This window comes from Anolis sagrei, chromosome 6 (genome assembly GCF_037176765.1).
Source record: "Anolis sagrei isolate rAnoSag1 chromosome 6, rAnoSag1.mat, whole genome shotgun sequence".
NCBI classification, from domain to species: Eukaryota; Metazoa; Chordata; class Lepidosauria; order Squamata; family Dactyloidae; genus Anolis; species Anolis sagrei.
The window spans coordinates 13,341,623-13,366,401 of record NC_090026.1 but is presented as its reverse complement, the minus strand read 5'-3'; the positions used below and the strand labels follow the sequence as shown (position 1 = coordinate 13,366,401).

At 44.6% G+C, this 24,779-nt stretch overlaps 1 protein-coding gene across 2 annotated transcripts; it reads right to left on the bottom strand.

The window, feature by feature from the left end:
• Nucleotides 1-1,193: 1,193 nt before the first annotated feature.
• Nucleotides 1,194-23,434, bottom strand: PARP2 (poly(ADP-ribose) polymerase 2). 2 transcript variants are annotated; one of them, XM_067469797.1, is made up of 19 exons: nt 23,278-23,434; nt 18,780-18,933; nt 18,572-18,693; nt 16,521-16,733; nt 14,931-15,062; nt 14,001-14,068; nt 12,264-12,314; nt 10,703-10,799; nt 8,929-9,004; nt 8,740-8,842; nt 8,489-8,648; nt 7,060-7,198; nt 5,783-5,846; nt 5,417-5,551; nt 5,048-5,181; nt 4,349-4,448; nt 2,347-2,445; nt 1,948-2,072; nt 1,194-1,677 (listed from the first exon to the last, which is right to left on the bottom strand). In XM_067469797.1, exons 2-19 carry the CDS (start codon nt 18,929-18,931, stop codon nt 1,518-1,520), a joined length of 2,130 nt encoding a protein of 709 aa, XP_067325898.1. In that variant the 5' UTR covers nt 18,932-18,933; nt 23,278-23,434; the 3' UTR covers nt 1,194-1,517. The 2 variants fall into 2 exon arrangements, with proteins under 2 accessions (XP_067325898.1, XP_060636115.2); XM_060780132.2 differs by having other exon boundaries at nt 23,316-23,434.
• Nucleotides 23,435-24,779: the final 1,345 nt, after the last annotated feature.

The window sequence follows — 24,779 nt, the reverse complement described above, 5'->3', positions numbered from 1 at the left end:
CAATATTCCTGCTTCTTGGCAGGGGGTTGGACTGGATGGCCCATGAGGTCTCTTCCAACTCTTTGATTCTATGATCTGATCTTTTGCTGTGAGCTGAGTGTGGGCAGGTTCACTTTCCCAGTCACCCATATGCATCTGTCATCAGTTGAGAAAGCTGCTTTTCTGGGACTAAAACTACCTAAATGCCCCACGATCCTTCATCTTATAGTCCAAAACCTAGGCTACCAAGACTCTAGGAAGACTGAGATTCTTGGTGGCAGTGAAGAGCCTTGTAAGAGGTGAGGGAGGAGAGGAAGTGCACGCGGGGCAAGGGAGGAGGGAAAGTGCATGCAGGGCAAGAGAGATGAAGCGTGTGAGGGAGAAGGAGGGAGGGTGTGTGTAGGCCAATGGAGGAGATGAGAGGAAGCATGTGCAGGGTAAGAGAGGAGACAAAACATGTGAGGGAGGAGGAGCAGGGAAAGTGTGTGTGGGGCAAGGGAGGAGAGGAAGTGCATGCAGGCGAGGGAGGAGACAAAACGTGCACAGGGTGAGGAAGGAGGGCGAGTGCGTGCGGGACGAGGAGAGGAAATGCACCTGGGGTGAGGAAGGACAGCATAGTCACTCTGCAGAGAGGTGAAGGTCCTGGTAGGAAGGCGTGGGGCTAAAAAAAGCCCTGTTCAACCCCCCTGTTCAAACAGCTCCACTGCGTACCGATAAGTTTCTGGTCCCAATTCAAGTTGCAGGTTATTACCTATAAAGCTCTAAACGGTTCAGGACCTGCCTAATTTCGTGACTGCATCCTCCCCTACAAGCCCACACGGTCCTTAAGATCTTCCAGGGATGCTCTTCTCTCGCTCCCATCCCCGTCTCAGCCACGGTTGGTGGTGGCCCCTCATCTCTGGAACTCCCTCCCCAGGGAAATTAGGCTAGCACCCTTCCTATCCACATTCCATAAGGAACTAATGACGTGGATGTTTTGTTGTGCATTTGATCGACGACTCCTGTGACAGATGATCCAATAAACTTTTTGCAAATATTAATCTTGACTTTTTTTTCAGACCCTAACTCAAGACTTATGTTGTACACATCAGTTAATATACAGTCAAAAGGGTAGACCTGATATGGAACTTTTTTTCCCCTTCTGTTAAAATAATGCCAAACTTAGCATAATAACAAAATGTACATCCATGAGCTCATACCAGACTCAAGACAAAGGCATTTCCTTCATATTTATTGGAAAGTAGGGATGTTAGCCATGTTGTATTTTTCTACAACTGAAGCAAGAAAAACAGGGAGAAATTGGGCACCTTCATTGTTTATTTTCACTAAGCCTTCTCAATCACTTTGCCCCTTTTTTGTGAATAAGTATTAATTGCAACCTAGTGGTTTGAATTAATTATCACATTTTTTTCTCAACGGTAATCTTGTCATCAAAGTCTGTCGAAGGGCGAAATCTCTCTTGAACTGGAAGGCACTTGAAATGTTTCTTTTTGGAGCAGATGCCAGTAGTTCTTTGACGTAGTAGTCCATTTTGAGTTTCACCAGAGCTGGGTATAATTGAAGCGCACCTTGAGGAGGTACTTCATGCGCACCTGTCGCGGATCATAGACGATGAACTCATTGTAGTTCAGGGTGTAGCCGTGAGGGTTCACTACTCCAGTGTCTATCGCAGGCCCCAAGGGAACCACAGATCCATGCCTGGCAGGAAAGATAAACATTACCCAAAATCAACAAGGTCAGGCATGGGCAAACTTGGGCCCTCCAGGTGTTTTGGACTTCAACTCCCACAATTCCTAGCAGCCGGTAGGCTGCTAGGAATTGTGGGAGTTGAAGTCCAAAACACCTGGAGGGCCCAAGTTTGCCCATGCCTGGCCTACCTCTACTGAAAACTCCTCTCCCAATCTATAATACGTTAAGCACACAAAGCTGCATTTTGATACAGACCAGCCCCCCCCAAAACAAACTCACAGTGTGACATTGTTGGTTGGGGATGGAGCTAGCTTTCCGAGGCCTTTAGTACTATGCTTGCCGACCAGCAATTTCTCTGCTTCGTGATTTGCTTCCAACAATTCATTGCATTCGCCCAGAGCCACCTGCAAGACGTTGAGAACTTCATTACCAATTCATGTGTTATATATAGTGTATAGTGTTCCAAAACAATGCAAGTGAACATGTAGCAGACACATTCCATGAAGACTGTAACTGTATATTAGGGTTGGACTAGATGGCCTTTGTGTCCCCTTCCAACTCATAGCATGCCTTCACACAGTATCTGCTTGGTCCCTGTCAGCATGTGCCACAATAAATGTGTTCGTCTATAAAGATGTCAAAGGATTCTGTTGATTAATCCCACGCAAAAAATCTCACCTCTGAAAGCAACAGCAGGCCAATGTCTTTTTCCCGGGTTGCAAAGCAGTAATTAGCACTCTTAGAGGACATGTCTGCAAAATAGATCCCTTTTCCAAACTGGAGATGGAAAGGAAGAAGAAGAAAAAAGCAAAATATTGGAGGAAAATGTAACTTGACCCAAAAAAGAGGGCCTAAATCAAAGACGAAGATATTATTAAAATCCTTATATAGCACCTGACATTATAGAATCACTGGTTGGATCTACACCACCATATAGCGAAGTTTAGAGCTGCGTTATATGATTGGTGTAGACTTATAAAATGCAGTTAACTGCCTTGAACTGCATTACACGAGTCTACACCAGTGTTTCTCAACCTGGGGGTCGGGACCCCTGGGGGGGTCGCGAGGGGGTGTCAGAGGGGTCACCAAAGACCATCAGAAAACACAGTATTTTCTGTTAGTCACGGGGGTTGTGTGTGGGAAGTTTGGCCCAATTCTGTCATTGGTGGGATTCAAGGGGCTCTTTGATTGTAGTTGAACTGTAAATCCCAGCAACGACAACTCCCAAATATCAAGGTCTATTTTCCCCAAACTCCACCAGTGTTCACATTTTGGCATATTGAGTATTGGTGCCAAGTTTGGTCCAGATCCATCATTGTTTGACTCCACAGTGCTTTCTGGGTGCAGGTGAACTACAACTTCCAAACGCAAGGTCAATGCCCACCAAACTCTTCTAGTGTTTTCTGGTGGTCATGGGAGTTCGGTGTGCCAAGGTTTGTTCAATTCCATCGTTGGTGGAAGTTTTCTTAGATCTACAGAGACACTCGCTGGAACACCTCAGCAAGCGAGAGTCCCAAAGTGGCAGGCCCAAACCCAGCACCTCAATCCGTGGGTGATACCTGATGAGAGACTCCCCCCTGGGCACACAGAAGACTGGGCGACTTGGAAGGCGCTGAACAGACTGCGCTCTGGCACCATGAGATGCAGAGCCAACCTTAAGAAATGTGGCTACAGGGTGGAATCCACGACATGCGAGTGTGGAGAAGAACAAACCACTGACCACCTGCTACAATGCACCCTGAGCCCTGCCACATGCACGATGGAGGACCTTCTTGCGGCAACACCAGAGGTACTCCAAGTGGCCTGATACTGGTCAAAGGACATTTAACCAACTACCAAGTTGGCAAAATCTGTGTTTTGTTCTTTTTGTTTTTTTAATCTGTTTGTTTGTTTTGTTCTGTTAGAAATGTAATACAATGGTATGGTTGCTGATGACATGATAAAATAAATCGTTGGTAGAGTTCAGAATGCTCTATGATTGTAGGTGAACTATAAATCCCAGCAACTACAACTCCCAAATGACAAAATCAATCTCTCCCAACCCCACCAGTATTCAAATTTGGGCATATTGGGTATTTGTGCCAAGTGTGAATGAAAATGCATCCTGCTTATTGGATATTTACATTAGGATTCATAACATGAGCAAAATTACAGTTATGATGTAGCAACAAAAATAATTTGATGGTTGGGAGTCACCATGACATGAGGAACTGTATCAAGGGGTCGCAGCATTAGGAAGGTGGAGAAACTCTGGTCTACACTAACTATGGAATGCAGTCACAAAATTATTTGGCAGTGTAAATGGGCCCTCAGACGTGCAGGAAATAAAACCAATTTAAACAATTTGGCAAAATATCAGGAATATATTGAACAAAACACTAGGGATATATTAAGCAATAAGTTAAAGCAACACAATTTAAAATCCTGGTCAGTCGTAAGGTGGGTCAGGGTGTGGGGTTACAGCCTGTGTTGGATGGGGTCAAAGAACTGCCTACAAAGGCATGCTTTTCCTTGGTACTAAAATGACACCAGCATTGGTACCGCTCAGGCCCAAAAAGAAGGATTTCCACAAGTGGGGGACCAAGTGGAGGAGGCCCTCTCCCATCTCCTCCATCAGCAAAATCCCCACATTTGTAGGATACAAAAGGGGTCCCCTCCCAAAATTTTAAATCAGACTCACCATGTAGCCAGTGACAGGTGCCTCTGGTGGTGCCACCCGCAATCCTTGGCTCAGGATCCCTGCCCAGTTGCCCAAGCGGGATCCGTGCCAAAGCAGCATCCTGGAAATGAAGGGAAACATAGGAAAAAGCATTCATTAAAAGAGTACATCTTGCTGGGCAAGTGGACATTAACAAAAGAGCCTCCTCGTAAATGTACAGCAGCATGACACAGCACCAGTAGTCCAAAGTGATAAAATGAACAAAAACACACAGACCATTGTTATGTCTTCCTTAGGAGGCTTTTCTTTATAGCAAAATAATATGGTTGTGCCATTTATAAGAACAAGGTTTCCATAACACAAATGAAGTTCGAGCTTCACACACAAGACCTTCTCATACTGAGGCTTCCCTTACACACAAGAGTCTCTCACAGATTAAGGCCTACCTCACACTGTGAGGCCTTGTCACAGACTGAGGCCTTTCTCCCACTGAGGTTTACCTCAGACTGACAGCTACTGAGCTACAGGCACACCTGCTTATATAGAACTGCAGCTTTTGCTGAGTCATTGCATCCATTTAACTCTCTCAGCACTTAACTCACATTTTTGTAATTAATTATTTTGTAATTAAAAATATCTAGTTGATTTTTAATATTTCTGACACATCTGTGGGTCTGGTTTCTCTCATCTGCTCTGCTCCGGTCCACTCGTTCCACTCACCGGTTGGGAAGGTCAGAACAGAAGACAGAGTCGGAATCAGCGTTCTCCTTCTTCAGGACAAAGACCTCTAGTAGGGTCATGGTGTAGTCCTGGTGGGTCGGGGCATGAGTGGAGGACAGGTAGCGCTCGAGGACCTGTGAAGGACCACAGAGGAGGGAATGTAAGAAAGAGACAGAAGGCTCTCACAAGTTACTTAAGAAGTGGCTCAGGTCAATTGGGGAGCCTTGGCTTCAGAATTCCTTACCCAGAATGGACAATGGTGAGAAATCATGGGAGTTGTAATCTAAACCATCTAGCAAGCCAAATATTTTCCCCAGCCCTGGCACAGGTCCTCCCATCTTTTCACACTGTTGTATCCGCAACACACACCTGGTAGTCAGGACTCTCCTTCTCCAAGGGCTGGAGGTCACAGTTTAGTCCACGGTAACTGCGGTCAAGCGGGTGCTCCTGGTCCAGCTGCTCTGACCGCACCGCTTTGATGCCGATCCGGATCTCACTGAGGGCCTTGAGAAGCAAAAGCAGACCAGAAGTACACAAATGAGGCTGGAACAGATTTTGGTCTCAAGTCAATCCATTACCATGTCTTTCATGATGAAACCATTTGCTACTTTTGATTATGAGGGCCCTTCCATCCAAATATTCAGGAGGTCCTATGTTTTTGTTTTAGCTATGCCACTGCACCTAAGTAATAATGCTACTACTACTACTACTACTACTACTAATAAGTTTCCTTACCTCCAGCAGCTGCACCTTCTCTTTCAGTTCCTTTTCTGTGTGTATCAGTGGAGGAGTTTTCAGCCTGGAAAGAAGAGGAGAAACTGAGCTTAGGAAAAACCACAAAACAGAATGCACATGTGCCCAGACAAAACGTCCTCTCAGGGAGTGGAGCACATTTCTACATTTTGGAGCCCACTGGTCTGAAGTGTACCAATCTGCACCTGTGCTTATTACACACCATAGCGCAACAGTCACCTATATGTTGCAACATCGCAGCAACTCCAAGGTCATATGGAAGGTGTGAAACTACGGTAATACATCTATGCCATTCAGTTCTGGGACCTTCCATGGATACAAACAAGCGCAGAAAATCACACCCCATATTAGCAAATAGCAGTAACATGAATGCACATATTGTTGGGCGAGTGGGTTTATTAACAAAAGACCCTCCTCATAAATGTACAACAGAGTAAATCATTAGCAGCAGCGTGACCCATCCCAAAGTGATCAAAAGAACAAAAACACACAGACCAATGTTATCTCTTCCATAGGAGGCTTTTCTTTATAGCAAAATAACATGGTTTCACTATACAAGAACAAGGTCTCCGTAACACAAATAAAGTTCTTTACACTTCTTTCTTTGCTTCCACGCTGGGCTTCTTCCTCATGCAGATAAACAGCTTCGCTCTCACAGAGCCTTTTCCCACACCAAAGTTACACAGGAGCTTAATACAGTAGCTTTTTACACACAGCAGCCTTCACACACAATGGCCTTCAACCTGGGGCTTCTTTCACCGAAGCCTTCTTACACCAGGCCTCTCACATACTGAGGCATACTAACTCTGAGGCCTACCACACACTGAGGTGCATTCTCATACTGAGGCAAACTAATACTGGAGCCTTCTCATACTGAGACCTTCTCATACTGAGGCTTCTCTCATACTGAGGGCAACTAACACTAAGGCATACTAAGATACAGACACACCTACTTATATAGAACTGCAGCTTTTGCTTAGTCATTGCATCAATTTATCCCTATCAGTGCTTGACTCACATTTTTGTAATGAAAAATATCTAGGATGATCTATATTCACTGGAAAACACAAGTTCAGATCCTTTGGATTCGGAGGGCCCATTATAAGTCATTTTATTTCCCACACATGTTAAGTCCCATGCTGCATTTCAGCCAATAGTTGAGAAGGATACAAACCCCAAACTGCTCTAAGAGTCAGGTTAGCACAATCCCACTTAGAGACTGATGTGGGCAAGGATGCTCCTAGCCTAGCAGTACTGACCCAAAATCGTGGGGAATCCTTGTGTAGAATTCATTGCAAGCCTCTAGCAAAGTCCGACCGGTTTGCTTCCGTTTGAGGCATGCCTCCACCTTCTGTAGGGACTGGTATCCTGCCCGGATCTGTTCGGCTGTCAGCTTTCCTTGAGGAAAGATGGGAGAGAAGACTGAGTTGGAAGCGGGTCACGTTGGTGAGGTTTGTACCTAGATCTTCTCTTGAACTATGTGTTTATGTGCAAGAGCACAGTGCCATATATTTCAGATGAGGAGTAGTGACCCTCCAAATCCTGTTGAACAGAAACCTTTAGGCTTCACCTCCAATTGATATTTTATAGAGCTAGCAGTTTTTGAGAATCATAGTAACTCCAATCCAATATATACAACTAGCCAAAATGAAATTATTTCTCTATATCAGAAATGGGAAAGTGCCTCTACTCTTTTTGCGATCCTTTTGAGAAAAAATATCAATATCCAATATCACTGTTTTCCCACCCACACATTTTAAAAGTCCAAAAATGTCACCACAGCAAAGAGAGTAAAGAGAATTGTTGTGGTATGGTCATGTTGTGAACCGCTGTGAGTCGCCTTCGGGCTGAGAACAGCGGTATATAAGTAAGGTAAATAAATAAATAAATGTTCCAGAAGCATTCTCTCCTGGTGTTTCACCTGCATCTATGGCAGGCATCCTCTGAGGTTGTGAGGTCTGTTGGAAACTGGGCGCCCTTCCACACAGCCCTATATCCCAGAATATCAAGAATCCCACCATATCTCTGAGTCCACACTCAGGTTATCTGAGTCCACACTTAGATAATGTGGAATTTTTTGCCTTGATATTCTGGGATATAAAGCTGTGCGCAAGGGCGCTAGGAAAATTGGGTTTATATTTCTGTGGAATGTCCAGGATGGGAGAAAGAACTCTTGTAGGTGTGAATGTAGCAATTGGCCACCTCAATTAGCATTTAATGCGCTAGCAGTTTTCAAGGTCTGGCTTCTGCCTGGGGGAATCCTTTGTTGGGAGGTGATGAGCTGGCACTGATTGTTTCTTGTCTGGAATTCCCATTTTTGAGTGTTATTCTTTATTTACAGTTTACTTAAATTACTTAAACTGTGTTTCCTTTAGTTCTTGGATGGATCAAGCTCTTGCCTTTCACCACTCTACATTTCTGGTAAGAATTAAGGTACAGTACTTACACTGACCCAAGGATAAGTTGATACAAGTTTTGGGGGGTTGATTTTTCTTACTAAAATGTCTATATTGACACAAGAGAATATACAGGATGTTGCACACCACCGTTAGAGAAAGGCGAGATGTATAGATGATGATGAAGATATTAATTACAGCAGCAACAACAATAAACACAACCAAGGGGCGAGGATATAATAGATTGGAACTAACTTGGCAGCCCATAACAACAAGCCCGGGCCCTTCTTACCTAAAGGAGCCTTCTTAGTATCGTATTTCATCTCCATCACCATCTCCTCCATGGTGCGGATATTACAGATCAGCTGCACCAATGCCTGAACTCGTGGCTCCAACAGTGACTCTGGCGTTGGACACGAGTTGGTTTTCTCTGAGGTAGCTTCTTCCTCACTCTAGGAAACACGTAAAATGAGTAATTATGGGGCACAACATGCTTTGGGCCACTAAACCTTCTCCCTTCTCATTCCCACCATGATGACTTACTGCGTCATTGGCTTCGTAGTCCAAGTGGAGGAGATCATATTTCCCAGGAACTTTTTCGAAGTTCTGCCGCTTGGTCCATTCATTCTTGGTTTTGTCCAGGAATCTAAAAGAAAGAGATGGATGAAATTAGCAAGTGGACACACACTGGATGGGTTGAGGAACTGTTCCAAGAGTTTCAGCTTGACTCACTTTTTGGTGAAGAGGTCTTTAGCTTTAGCTAAGGCTCCAGCAAAGCTCACAAGTGAATGCTGACCTGGTTTACCAACTAGGAAAAAAAAGAGAAAAAGACAGAGAATTAACGGACAAAATGAACAAACAAATGGGGGAAGTGGGTTGCTGTGAGTTTTCTGACCATGTTCCTCCTGATGTTTCACCCACATCTATGGCAGGCATCCTCAGAGGTTGTGAGGTTTGTTGGAGACTAGGCAAGTGTTGTTTATATGTCCAGGGTGGGAGAAAGAACTCTTGTCTGTTTGAGGCAAGTATGAATGTTGCAATTGATCACCTTGATGAGCATTTAATGGCCTTGCAGCTTCAAACCTTGGCTGCTTCCTGCATGGGGGAATCATTTGTTGGGAGGTGTTAGCTGGCCCTGATTGTTTCCAAACACAAATCAAGGAACATGAAAGGCACTGCAGACTAACTCAACCAGAGAAGTAAACATTAGCAGAGCACATGATGAACCAACCTGGACATAGCATATTATTTGAAAACACAGAAATGCTGGACCACTCTACCACCATGCCAGACTACACAGAGAAGCCACTGAAATCCACAAGCATGTGGGCAATTTCAACAGAAAGGAGGAAATCATGAAAATCTATCCCGTTCCTTCTCAAACCCTGGAGGACTCAGGACGGCTTACATTTGGCAGCAATTCAATGCCACTACATATAACAATTTATAACAATATATATAGCAATATGATAACAATTAAAACAATAAGTAAAACATTAATTAAAACAGTAAAAAACAGTATTAATAGTCGTAACATCATTCCAGAATGATGTTACAGGAATTCCAGACAAGAAACAATCAGGACCAGCTAATCACCTCCCAACAAAGGATTCCCTCAGGAAGGAAGCAGCCAAGCTTTGAAGCTGCCAGGCTATTCAATGCTAATCAAGGTGGCCAATTGCAACATTCACACTTGCCTCAAACTGACAAGAGTTCTTTCTCCCCCCCTGGACATTCCACAGATATATAAACTCCACTTGCCTAGTTTTCAACAAACCGCACAACCACCCATAGATGTGGGTGAAATGCTTCTGGAACATGGTCATACAGTCCAGAAAACCTACAGCAATCCAGTGATTTCAGTCATGAAAGCCTTCGACAACACAAAATGGGGAAAGGTTCAGAACAGTGAGATGATATGGGAAAGGAGGACCTATGTTTCCTACCAAAGAACTTGGTATTCTGTTTGAAGGGTAGAGGATTTACTTAGCCAATTAGGTCACAAGAACGTAAGATTTGCTCTGCACTATTGGGTCAGCCCAATATTCTCTGACAATGGTCAGTTAGAAATTGATGTGAGAATTTCAAGGAATGCATAAAAAAAACTAATTGCGTATACATACTTTCAACTCATTTGTTGACTTACAGCAATGCTGTAGATTTCATAGGGCCTTCTGAAGGAATAATAATAATAAACTTTATTTATTACCCCGCCACCATCTCCCCAATGGGGACTCGGAGCGGCTTACATGAGGCCAAACCCAAATGACAATACAATAAAGAAAAATCAAAAACACATAATGCCATGTCTTTCCTCTGAAATATAGCCTATGGCATCTGGTATTCATTGGTGGCGTCCCACCAAACTATTAACCCTGCTGAGCTTCCAAGATCAGGCAAGATCTGATGCCATATTGTTTGTTTTCATAATTTGCTTCCATTCCTCTCCTGCAAATTCAACCTACACAATTGCCAACGCAATTCCAAGTTCTCAGCCCTGGCTCACCTCGTCCCCAGCGCATCCACACACTGTAGTTCCTCGACCCGTCATCTTCCAACAGCTGGATGAGGTAGTATTTGTTATTGTTGAACTGGACATTTGTCTAGGAGAAGTCAGAGATAAGAAGCAGGAGTTTTGAAATGCTTCCATCCCTTTTATTTGTATTTTCTTTTCAAGAAACTAACAAAGGCACAAACTCAGATCCCTTGGAAGAATGCTCTCATAAGAGTTAATGTGACACAGCCAGCCACCATGGAAGCAGATGCTGAGAAGACAATTGGTCAGTTGCTATGTCAAGCCATATCCGATCAACTGGATACCCTTTGCTCCTGATTTTGACCATTTATGGTGCCCTCCCTCCAACGAAAACATGCAGGAGTTTCTTCACCCTTTTCCCCTCTCGTAACAATCTCTATGGTGAGTTAGGACAACATCCCACTCCATCCCATGTATAGAAGCCAATTGGATTAGAAACCGTGGCCCTTTCACACTACATAATTGTAGCACCATGATTCCATTTTTACTGCAATGGTTCCGTCCTATGGAATCCTGGAACTATCAGTTTAGGGAGAGGGATTTAGTATTATCAGCTGTAGTGCCTTGTCACAATACAAACCCCAATAAGGCATTGCTATTGCAGATAAGAGGAAAAGGGATTCAGAGACTGTTCAATGAGCCAGGGCTGACGGCACATGGTTCATATAGTGCAGTGGTTCTCAACCTTCTTAATGCCGCAACCCCTTAGTACAGTTCCTCATGTTGTGGTGGCCCCCAACCACAACATTATTTTCGTTGCTACTTCATAACTGTCATTTTGCTAATGTTATGAATCGTAATGTAACTATCTGATATGCAGGATGGATTTTCAGTCACTGGACCAAATTTGGCCCAAATACCTGATACGCCCAAATGTGAACACTGGTGGGGTTGGGGGGATTGATTTTGTCATTTGGGAGTTGTAGTTGCTGGGATTTATAGTTCGCCTACAATCAAAGAGTATTCTGAAGTTCTCCAACAATCAAAGAGTATTCTGACGTTCACCAACAATGGAATTGAACCAAACTTGGCACACAGAACTTCCATGACCAAAAGAAAATACTAGGAGGGTCTGGTGGACATTGGAGTTGTAGTTCACCTACATCCAGAGAGCACTGTGGATTCAAACAATGATGGATCTAGACTAAACTTGACACAAATACTCAATATCCCCAAATGTGAACACTGGTGGAGTTTGGGGAAAATAGACCTCAGCATTTAGGAGTTGTAGTTGCTGGGATTTATAGTTCACCCACAATGAAATAGCATTCTGAACCTCACCAACGATAGAATTAGACCAAACTTCTTACACAGAAAATGACCAACAGAAAATACTATGTTTTCTGATGGTCTTTGGCGACCCCTCTGACACCCCCTCGCGACCCCCACAGGGGTCCCGACCCCCAGGTTAAGAAACACTGATATAGTGTCTCTCTATGTAATGATATTCCATACAGGACAGAAGGCAGTTTCTGATGCCACCGTCCAATAATCCTCAAGAGCTGGAAAAAAAATAGTATAATCTGCTCACCTGATTTAACATCACATCATAAACATCATCTCCTTCACAATAAACGTGAGCCTTTTGTGGATTGGAAGCGTAGATGAAAACAGAGAAAGAGAGAGAAAAACAAAGAGCAAACAGTTATTTCCTGACAAAGGATCCCTCCAGGCAGTAAGAAGCCAGACCTTGAAACCGTGTAAGACTGTAGGATCTATATAGCAATATTAAATAAACACTCACAAGTTGGTTCTGCTTTGAAATGGATATATTGCTTGTATCTCTGCAGCAAAGAAAGACACTACTGACTTTTTCCCACCACTACTTCTCTTTATACACCTTTCCTGCCCATCTCCCCCCTCTTCTCAGTTTCCTCATTAGAGCTTGTTGCTTCACAAGTTCCAATACAAGGTTTCCAGCACCCTCTGCTGGCTTCAAAATGTCAGAGAGAGAATTGAGTCAGCCAGGATGATTCAGTCAGGAAGCCACGGAGGGTCAGAAATTGACTCCTGACAAACTGCTAGGCTATTAAATGCTAATCAAGATGGCCAATTGAAACATTCCCACCTACCTCAAGCACACAAGAGTTTTTCTCCCACCCTAGACATTCCACAGATATATAAACCCCATTTTCCTAGTTTCCAACAGATCTCACAATTTCTGAGGATGCCTGCCATAGATTTATTTATTTATTTACTGCACTTGTAGACCGCCGTTCTCAGCCCTAGGGCGACTCACGGCGGTGTACAACATATAAAAACAGTTTACAATAAAGGCAATATCACAAACAACAATAACAACATCACTATCAATAATACAATTACACTAAATCATTCGCGACGTCTCATCATAGAATCACAATCCAATCTCGTTATCCATATTCCGTTCCAATCATCATTGCCAATTGTTGTAGCACTTAGTCAAACGCCTTCTCAAACAACCACGTCTTTAGTCTCTTGCGGAATGTCATAAGGGAGGGCGCCTGTCTGATGTCTACAGGGAGGGTGTTCCACAGCTGGGGGGCCACCACCGAGAAGGCCCTATCCCTCGTCCCCGCCAGGCGTGCCTGTGAGGCAGGCGGGATCGAGAGAAGGGCCTCCCCGGACGATCTCAAAGTCCTCGTGGGCTCATAGGCCGAGATGCGGTCAGACAGGTGAAACGTCAGGAGAGAATGCTTCAGGAACATGGTCATACAGCCTGGAAAATTCACAACAACCCAGTTATTTCCTGAGCCAGGTATGAAAAAACTGAACACAAGCTGAGTTCACCTGTAAAGCTGTTATCCTAGGAAATAACTACACACCACTGATGGAAGGGCAGGTTATACAGCAACATATTCACACTGGAACAGCCCTAAGCCTGCCATGACAAGGTGAGTCATTTGGGTCATTCCACGCCAAGTGGTCTGAACTTTCCCACCATCATGTCTCCAATTTTGTTCAAATTTTAGCTGTAGCACCAGTCAGGTGTTACACTGAGTTTCCCAAAATTTGAGGTCTCTAACTGTAATAGTTGCTGATCTAGACCCCCTTATCTGAAGGGTAGGCAGTCAGTGTTTCTTATTCTGTCTGGCAACAGAATGATGCTAGACTAAATACTGTTAGGCTGATTATTCTGATCCCAAACTGTCCATTCTTATGTTCTTGGTGTGTTCTGGAAGAGATCAGGAAGGAAGGAAACTTTTTTTTAACTTCTGGAGGGCACTAAGCCCCACAAAAAGCATAAGGGCCACAAACCACATTTTCCCAATGTTATCAAGTGCGTTACCTTCCCCAGCTTAGCGGTGCATTCTGGATCTACAGGTGCTTTTCCCTTCACTATCAGCGTCTTCACCGCTTCAAGAGAGAAAAAATAAGGAGGTGATTTTAGAGCAGAAGCAAACATCTCCCATCGCTGTGTTTTGTTATTGAGGTTGTGTACCTTCAAGCGGTTTCTGACTTATGGCAGTCCTACAACAAACCTACAGTGGGGTTTTCTGAGGTTAAGTATGTACCTTGGGAAGTCTGATCTGGCCACAGTGGTCCACACTCTTGCTACATCCCGAATAATTATTGCAACGCGCTCTACGTGGGGTTGTCTTTGAAGACTGTTCGGAAACTCCCAAGTAGTCCAACGATTGGTGGCAGATTACTCACCGGAACAACTTACAGGGAGCACACCACCCGCCCCACTCCTTTGTCAGCTCCACTGGCTGCTGGTTCACTTCCGAACACAATTCAAAGTGCTGGTCTTGACCTATAAAGCCCCAAACGGTTCCGGCCCAGTTTATTTGTCTGGACGTATCTCCCTCTATGACCCACCTCGGAGTTTACAATCACTGGGGGAGGCCTTGCTCTCAATCCCGCCACCCTAGCAAGCGTGACTGGCGGAGATGACAGGGCCTTCTTGGTGGTGGCTACCTGCCTGTGGAATGGACTCCCCAGTGAAATCAAGGTGACTCCATCTCTCCTCTCTTTCAGGAAAAAAACCCAAGTCTCATCTATAATACATTCCCCATCCATCTTCCCAGCCTCCTCCTCTTTATGGCAGAGAGACGAAGAAGCCAGTCCCAGGCTGTTATGATGATCCTGACAGTCGAACTGGTATAAATCACTATCAATGATCTGCATATATCCCAAGATCCAGGCTGCTGTGCTCAAACTTATGAGGGACTACAGTCATGGATGCATGACCAGGATGCATTTCCTTAGGTCTCACCTGTGCTATCACCCTCCCCCTGAGATGCTGAAGTGCCTCCTCTGTTACGAGCCTTCTTAGCAGGTATGGGGTTAATAGTATTCACTGCATTCTTGCTCGGCTGGGACCCTTCATCCTGAACCTCTGTGGCATCTGACAACAAAGTGGAAAAACAACAATCAGGGAATTAGGACTGTGAAAGGTAAAGGTTTCCCCTGACATTAAGTCTAGTCGTCCCTGACTCTGGGAGTTGGTGCCCATCTCCATTTCTAAGCCAAAGAGCCGGTGTTGTCCATAGACACCTCCAAGGTCATGTGGCCAGCATGACTGCATGGAGCGTCATTACCTTCCTGCAGAAGTGGTACCTATTGATCTACTCACATTTGAATATTTTCGAACTGCTAGGTTGGCAGAAGCTGGGGCTAACAGCGGAAGCTCACCCTGTTCCACAAATTCGAACCGCCAACCTTTCATAGAATCATAAAGTTGGAAGAGACCTCATGGGCCATCCAGTCCAACCCCTTTTCAAGAAGCAGGAACACTGCATTCAAAGCACACCCGGCAGATGGCCATCCAGCCTCTGTTTAACAGTTTCCAAGGAAGGACCCCCCCCCCCAACACACTCCGGGGCAGAGAGTTCCATTGAGGAACAGCTGTTTCGAGTCAGCAAGTTCAGCAGCTCGGCGGTCTAATCTGCTGTGCACCGGGGGGGCCTACGGACTGTGAATGAATCAATAAATGCTCAAAATCCCGATCCCCTTCCATCACCACTATTATTTGTTTATTTATTTATTTTATTTAGTACATTTCTATACCGCCCCTCTCAGCCTTCCGGCGACTCGAGGCGGTTTACAAGGCAAGGATTCAATGCCACCAAGGACACAAATTACAATATACAATATAAAAAACACCAGTAACAATAAAAATCAAACATTATAATGAAACATACTTCAATCGATAATAATTAAAACAATGTCCAGTTCTGCCATATAGTTATTCCATTATTATATCCGTTACGCCGTATTTTCAAATGCCCGCTCAAATAGCCATGTCTTAAGATTCTTCTGGAATGATAGGAGCGAGGAAGCCGATCTCATCTCCCTAGGAAGGGTGTTCCATAGCAGGTGGGGCCACCACTGAGAAGGCCCTGTCTCTCGTTCCTGCCAACCGTACTTGTGATGATGGCAGGACCGAGAGCAGGGCCTCTCCAGATGATCTTAAAGTCCTTGCAAAAACATAGCCAGATTATTCAAATTATTTATTTGTTCAAAAACATAGCCAGATTATTCTTGAATATTAGCACATAAAGTGGTCATGTGGAACCTTGGAGACTAAATGAGAGAACAAACTTTGTAAGATAGAGTTTCCTAGATTACATTGAGGAAGTTGACTTAAGGTGCAGCTACATAGTAGAATTGATGCAGTTTGGCACCACCTGAACTGTCATGTCTCAATGCTATGTTATCATGGGAGTTGTAGCTTTATAAGCCTTTTCTGCCAGAGTGTTGGTGCCTAAACAAACTACAAATTCCAAGATTCCACAGATCTGATTAGTGTCAAAAGCTTCATTAATCTATACTACTAATATACATAAATCCTCTCCTATCCTACCTGATTCTCTGCGTTCCATCTGACGCTCAAACTCAGTCTGGGTGTTGATCTGTACCATGCGAGTTGTGTCAAGCTTGTAGTGTGTCCTGCCGACTGTCACTTCTACGATGGGCTCCCCAGGATTCTTCCTGGCAGCCTCCAAAGCCAGGCACGTGTCTGCAGGGTACGCAAACCAGGTGCCTTCTGGGTCTCCTTGCCATTGCCAGACAAAGTCTGAGTATTGGAAAACAAGGGAGGGAGCAATGAGAAGAGGCCCTGAATACTGGCTTATCTTGGCTCTGACACTCAAATAGTAAGCCAGGGTTTGTTTACACATCCTGGCTTGTTTGGGCCTTGCTGAGATAATACTCTAAACAAATGTTGCATTGTGCTACTGGAAAGAATCACCCTGGGCACAAATGTAATATAGCCCCAAACTCAAATTAGAAACTTCCCAGAAATTTTGGCTTATTGTTTAGTACAAATGACAACAAGAATTAATGAGTTACAAGTACATAATCTAGAGTTGCACATTTTGAATTGATTTGCATTCATGGTCCCCTTATATTCAATAGTTTAAGGAATGTGCAGGGATCATAAAATAATAATAATAATAATAATAATAATAATAATACTTTATTTATACGCCACCACCATCTCCCCAAGGGACTCGGAGTGGCTTACATGAGGCCAAGCCCAAAAACACATCAATAAAAGCAAGAAAGCAATAAACAAAAACAATGCAATTAGGCTTGGGCGGTTTCGTTCGTTAATTTCGTAATTCGTTATTAATTCGTATTTAAATTAGCTTACGATCAAATATTGAGCCATGCAGGACTACTGTGAGGAGTAATTAAAAATCGAAACAATTTTTCCAATTTATTTCGTATTGTTTCGTAATTGTTTCGTAATTGGTTCAAAATTGTTTCGAAATTGTTTCGTAATTGTTTCCGTATGTCTGGTGCAAGTTTTATAGTTGTTGTTTGTTTTATCAGTGATAAAAAATAAATTATCACACCAACAGTCAACAACAGAGGGAGAGGGAAGCTTCAGAAGTTCCCCTGTCCCATTTGGAGGGTTTTTTAGCATATTGCGCAATCGCGTCCGCCATTAACGAATCGATTCGTAATTTTACGAAATTTCATAAATTTCGAATTTTTTTAAAGGTAAATTTCGGAATTATTAAAAAAAACGAAACGCAAGGCCCGCCCTAAAAACGAAACGAGTTTAGAACCAAATTTTTCCGTAGTTACCCAAGCCTAAATGCAATACAATACAGTTAAAAAATCTGTTGCTGCTGCTGAAATTAGTGTGTGTCTTGCAATCAATGGCATCTTGGAACTGAAGACATGCAGTAATTAATTATAATTAATCGTATAGCAAAGGTAAAGGTTTCCCCTTGACATTAAGTCAAGTCCTGTCCAACTAGGTGGTGGTGCTCATTTCCATTTCTAAGCCGAAGAGCTGGCGTTGTCCGTAGACACCCCCAAGGTCATGTAGATAGCATGACCTCATGGAGTACCGTTACCTTCCTGCCTAAGCAACACCTATTGATCTACTCATATTTGCATGTTTTTGAACTGCTAGGTTGGCAGAAGCTGGGCCTAACAGCGGGAGCTCACCCCCCTCCCCGGATGTTCAGCAGCTCAGCAGTTTAACCTGCTGCGCCACCAGGGGGCCTCTTAATTAATTACTGCAGAGTTTCGCTTATCAACCTTCACTCATCCAACGTTCTGTATTATCCAACACAGTCTGCTTCCCACCCGGATCCACAGCTATTTCAATACATTACGATGTTTTGGTGCTCAATTCATAAGTACAGTAATTACTACATAAGTTACAGTGTATTGAACTGCTTTTCTGTTGAGTTGTTGTAAAACATGATGTTTTGGTGCTTAATTTGTAAAATCATAACGTAATTTGACGTTTAAGAAGCTTTTCCTGAATTCCTCCTTATTATCCAACATTTTACGTATCCAACGTTTTGCTGGCCCGTTTAGGTTGGATAAGCGAAACTCTACTGTACATACAATGCCTTTAAATAACGAATCTATGATAAGAGCCTAACTCACAGGAATCCTGATCCCGGACAGCTGCAGCCACATGGGTTTCCTCTCCGGTCTGTTTATCCTGCCGCACCATCCTGCGCAAATCGATACAGGACTCACCAATATCTGCGGACAGCTTCCCAGCCCTACAGGAAAGACAGGCAACCTACATGATAGAGCCTAGACCAATTCACACCTGACATGTCAACAACAGGAGACTCTCCAAACTCACCTGGCAGCTTGGCTCAAAGCTTCGTTCTCTCCAGGTGGAAACTGCTGCCATTGGTTACCACCGCTCTCCCATTCCCAGCGCAGTTCTAGCTCAGCCCCAGAGGAACTGGGCTCTCCGTTCTGGGACTCGAGGGCCTTCCGTTTCCTCCCCATCCCTGAGAGAATGACAGGGTGGGCATAAAATGGTGAATGGTTATGGAGCAATAGGAGCTGTGGTGGCGCAATGGGGTAAACCCTTGTGCCGGCTGAACTGCTGAAGGTCGACAGTTTGAATTTGTGAGACCGGGTGAGCTCCTATCTGTCAGCTCCAGCTCCTCATGTGGGGACATGAGAGAAGCCTCCCACAGCATGGTAACACATCTCAAATCACTACTGACACAATAAAAATGGAGCAATAACCTCAACAATATCTTATTACCACCATTTACATCCCACTGTTTTCCCAGTTTAGGACTTAAGGCAGTTCATGACAGCTCCACTGGCTGCCTGTCCACTTCGGAGCTCAATTCAAAGTGCTGGTTTTGACCTATAAAGCTCTATACAGTTCTGGCCCAGCTTACTTGTCCGAACGCATCTGCCTCTACGTCCCACCTCATAACTTAAGATCATCCGGGGAGGCCCTGCTCTCGCTCCCACCAACATCACAAATGTGGCTGGGGGGGGATAAGAGACAGGGCCTTCTCGGTGGTGGCCCCCCACCTGTGGAATGTGCTTCCAAGCGAGATACGATCAACCCCACCCCTCCTGGCTTTCAGGAAGAAAGTAAAATCATGGCTATGCGACCAGGCTTTCGGTCAGCAGCACTTTAGTGGAAATGGATTGGAAAAGCAATTTACATGAGGATACGATTCTATTTGGTAGCAAATGTTTTTATACTGTTTAATTAACGGCTTTTGTATGTATGTATTTTAATGTTTTAATGGTTGTTTGTATGAATTGTAGCAGAATCGAATGACTGCCATTGTAAGCCGTCCTGAGTCCCCCTTCGGGGGTGGAGAAGAGACGGGATATAAATACCATAAAGAAATAAATCACATGAGATGAAATTCATGCAGTTTGACAGCACTTGAAATGCTATGGCTCAATATTAGAGAACCGTCAGAGCTGTATTTTTAGCCTTCTCTGTCAGAGTGCTGGTGCTTAGAATCATAGAATCAAAGAGTTGGAAGAGACCTCATGGGCCATCCAGTCCAACCCCCTGCCAAGAAGCAAACTACTTCTCCAAACTACAGATCCCATGATTCCATGGCATTGAGCAGTGGCAGTTTAATTACTTCATCACACTAGAGAACGAATCCACTTTAAATCCAGTTGCTGCCTCCTGCAGAATTCTGAGGTTTGTAGTTTAGGGAGGAGCCTTTAACAGCCTCACTAAACTACAAACCCCAGAACTCTGCAGGAGGCAGAAACCGGATTTAAAGTGGATTCATTTTCTAGTGTGATGAAGTCCTGAGTGGTGCCAAGCTGCATTAATTCTACGATGAAAATATGAAAGTTTCGAAAACATGAAAAACCAGTTAAAAATGTAAACTATTTTACACAGCACAACAACAGAAAACCAGAAAATCCAGCACATTGTTTTTGTTTTTTGGTTTCATTTGTATAGTAGTATGATTCATCTACATTCAGTCCTTAAAGGTCAAACAAAACAAAAAGTTCTTGTTTATGGAACTAGAATAGAGAGGGTAACATTTTAACCCAAGTATGGCCAAACTTCAGCCGTCCAGGTGTTTTGGACTTCAACTCCCACAATTCCTAACAGCCTACCGGACTGAGGGTTGGTGCTCATCTCTACTTCTAAGCCAAAGAGCCAGAGTTGTCCGTAGATGCCTCCTGGGTCATGTGGCCAGCATGACTGCATGGAGTGCTGTTACCTTCCCACCAGAGTGGTACCTATTGATCTACTCACATTTGCATGTTTTCAAACTGCTAGGTTGGCCGAAGCTGGGCCTAACAGTGGGAGCTCACCCTGCTCTCTGGATTCGAACTGCAACCTTTCGGTCAGCAAGTTCAGTACTCAACAGGTTAACCCACTGCACCACCTGGGGAGCTTATATTATTATTACGCTTATATTATTATTACGCTTATATTATTATTATTATTATTATTATTATTATTATTATTATTATTATCAGGCTAGTTCCCACCAACTAAGCCTGCCTTCTGACTGATCAGGAGCAAGTCTATCCTGTCTGGATTAAGTTTCAACTTGTTTGCCCTCATCCAATCCATTACTGATGACAGACACTGGTTTAGGGTCAGGACAGCTTCCTTATTCTCATTTATGACTTAGATGAAAGGTTAGAAGGCATGATCATCAAGTTTGGAGACGACACCAAACTGGGAGGGATAGCCAATACTCCAGAGGACAGGAGCAGAATTCAAAACAATCTTGACAGTTTAGAGAAATGGGCCAAAACTAACAAAATGAAGTTCAACAGTGACAAATGCAAGATACTCCACTTAGGCAGAAAAAATGAAATGCAACGATACAGAATGGAGGACAATGCCTGGCTCGAGAGCAGTACGTGTGAAAAAGATCTTGGAGTCTTCTGGGGAGGAAGGTGAACATGAGCCAACAATGTGATGTGGCAGCAAAAAAAGCCAAAGGGATTTTGGCCTGCATTAATAGGAGCATAGTGTCTAGATCCAGGGAAGTCATGCTACCCCTCTATTCTGCTTTGGTTAGAACACACACGGAATATTGTGTCCAATTCTGGGCACCACAATTCAGGAGAGATATTGACAAGCTGGAATGTGTCCAGAGGAGGGCGACTAAAATGATCAAGGGTCTGGAGAACAAGCCCTATGAGGAGCACCTTAAAGAGCTGGGCATGTTTAGCCTGAAGAGAAGGCTGAGGGGAGATATGATAGCCATGTATAAATATGTGAGAGGAAGCCACAGGGAGGAGGGAGCAAGCTTGTTTACTGCTTCCCTGGAAACTAGGACGCCATGGAACAATGGCTTCAAACTACAAGAGAGGAGATTCCATCTGAACATGAGGAAGAACTTCCTGACTGTGAGAGCCGTTCAGCAGTGGAACTCTCTGCCCTGGAGTGTGGTGGAGGCTCCTTCTTTGGAAGCTTTTAAACAGAGGCTGGATGGCCATCTGTCAGGGGTGATTTGAATGCAATATTCCTGCTTCTTGGCAGGGGGTTGGACTGGATGGCCCATGAGGTCTCTTCCAACTCTAGGATTCTATTATTCTATATATTTGTCGTGTCATCCGCAACCAGAACATTGTATTACATTTCTAACAGAACAAAACAAGCAAACAGATAAAAAAACCCAAAAAAACACACAAATTTTGAAAACTTGGTAGCTGATTAAATGTCCTTTGCCCAGTATCTGGCCACTAGGAGTGCCTGTGGTGTTGCTGCAAGAAGGTCCTCCATCGTGCATGTAGCAGGGCTCAGGCTGCATTGCAGTAGGTGGTCAGTGGTTTGCTCCTCTCCACACTCGCATGTTGTGGATTCAACTTTGTAGCCCCATTTCTTAAGATTGGCTCTGCATCTCGTGGTGCCAGAGCGCAGTCTGTTCAGTGCCTTCCAAGTCGCCCAGTCTTCTGTGTGCCCAGGGGGGAGTCTCTCATCTGGTATCACCCACGGATTTAGGTGCTGGGTTTGAGCCTGCCACTTTTGGACTCTCGCTTGCTGAGGTGTTCCAGCGAGTGTCTCTGTAGATCTAAGAAAACTATTTCTTGATTTAAGTCATGGACGTGCTGGCTGAAACCCAAACAAGGGATGAGCTGGAGATGTCTCTGCCTTGGTCCTTTCACTATTGGCTGCTACTTCCTGGCGGATGTCAGGTGGTGCAATACCAGCTAAGCAGTGTAATTTCTCCAGTTGTGTAGGGCGCAGATACCCCGTGATAATGCATGTCTCATTAAGAGCCACATCCACTGTTTTAGTGTGGTGAGATGTGTTCCACACTGGGCATGCATACTTAGCAGCAGAGTAGCACAGCGCAAGGGCGGATGTCTTCACTGTATCTGGTTGTGATCCCCAGGTTGTGCCAGTCAGCTTTCGTATGATATTGTTTCTAGCACCCACTTTTTCCTTGATGTTCAGGCAGTGCTTCTTGTATGTCAGAGAACGGTCCAGAGTGACTCCCAGGTATTTGGGTGCGCTGCAATGCTCCAGTGGGATTCCTTCCCAGGTTATCCTCAGAGCTCAGAGCTATTATTCTATGATTCTTGTACAATAGGGACTCATCTGGATATATGTGGCACCACACTCCCACCACACTCCCAAAGTGACCTCACAAAAAACAACACAGCTCAGGCAAAAATACAGATCAGGCATAAACATATTGTTCACCCAACCAACCCATTCCCCCATATGATCAGATTGCAAAAATTGCCCCTTGGAAGAGGGTTATAAACAAATATAACAATAAATAATAACAAAATACAACTCCCATAATTCCACAGCATTGAGTCATGGCAGTTAAAGTGGTGCCAAACTGCATTAATGTTGCCTTAATAAATATATCTACCTTGCTTCGATTTGCACCCTCTCCCTTTTGCAACCTACCCAAGTTCCTGCTGTGCTCTTTGCAACCAATGCTGCAAACTCCGCCCCTTTTCCCCTTCTGCTTCCCTTTGCGCGCGCTCCCGGGAACGTTCTACAGGCCAGCTAGGCCCGCCTCCTCATTTGCATATACATTCGTTTGCATGTGAACTTCTAGGAGGGCGGGAAGATGTAAATTAACCGTATTGCACTATGGACTCAGGCTTCCTAGGCTTGTAAGTGTGTTTGCTTCCCCGCGGTTAAATTTTCCAGGTACAGCATTACAATTCTAAATCCTTTCAAACTGTGTGAAGCATATGCAAAGAAATTTTTAAGAAAGTCGCCCTATCTTGAAATTTATTTCAGACTCATGCTATATATACAGAAGGGATAGCGGGCTTTTCAATCAGGCTGGGAGGAAGCTCTCCGAAGAGGCCACATGCTGAGTGTACGTCACTCCCGTTGCTCCTCTGGGAAGGTCTGAGAGAAGGGCCGCTATTTCCGCCTTAGCAGGGCGCCACCTTCGGAAGGTGGGTGAGTTCCCAGCGATATGGGCCTCCGGCAGCGCCCCAGATTTGAGGCAGGAGAAGCGGGCACAGGATCCACTCCTTCCCGCGGATGCCTCCGCGGCCTGCTTGGGGTTTGGGAACGACTCACGGCCAGCAAATATGAGTACAATGGGCAGAGGTGAAGCCATGGCTTCATAACCCAATTCAGACTAGTCTCCACCCAGCAAATCCTTTTCCCCACTTTATTTAACACTAGCCCTCCCCTGCCACGCATCGCTGTGGCCCAGTCTGGTGATCACAACCAGACACAGTGAAGACATCTGCCCTTGCGCTGAGTATGCATGCCCAGATCTCACCACACTAAAACAGTAGATGTGGCTCTTAATGAGACATGCTGCATTATCACAGGGTGCCTGCCTCCAGCCCCACACCACTGGAGAAATTACACTGCTTAGCCGGTATTGCACCACCTGACATCCGCCGGGAAGTAGCAGCCAATAGTGAAAGGACCAAGGCAGAGACATCTCCAGCTCATCCCCTGTTTGGGTATCAGCCAGCACGTCAACAACTTAAATCTAGAAATATCTACAGAGACACTCGGTGGAACCACCCCAGCAAGCGAGAGTCCAAAAGTGGCAGGCCCAAACCCAGCACCTCAATTCATGGGTGATACCAGATGAGAGACTCCCCCCTGGGCACTCAGAAGACTGGGCGACTTGGAAGGCGCTGAACAGACTGCGCTCTGGCACCACGAGAAGCAGAGCCAATCTTAAGAAATGGGGCTACAAAGTGGAATCCTCAGCATGCGAGTGCGGAGAAGAACAAACCACTGACCACCTGCTGCAATGCAACCTGAGCCCTGACACATGCGCAATGGAGGACCTTCTTGCGGCAACCCCAGAGGCACTCCAAGTGGCCAGATACTGGTCAAAGGATATTTAACCAAATACCAAATCTGCAAAATCTGTGTGTTTTTTTC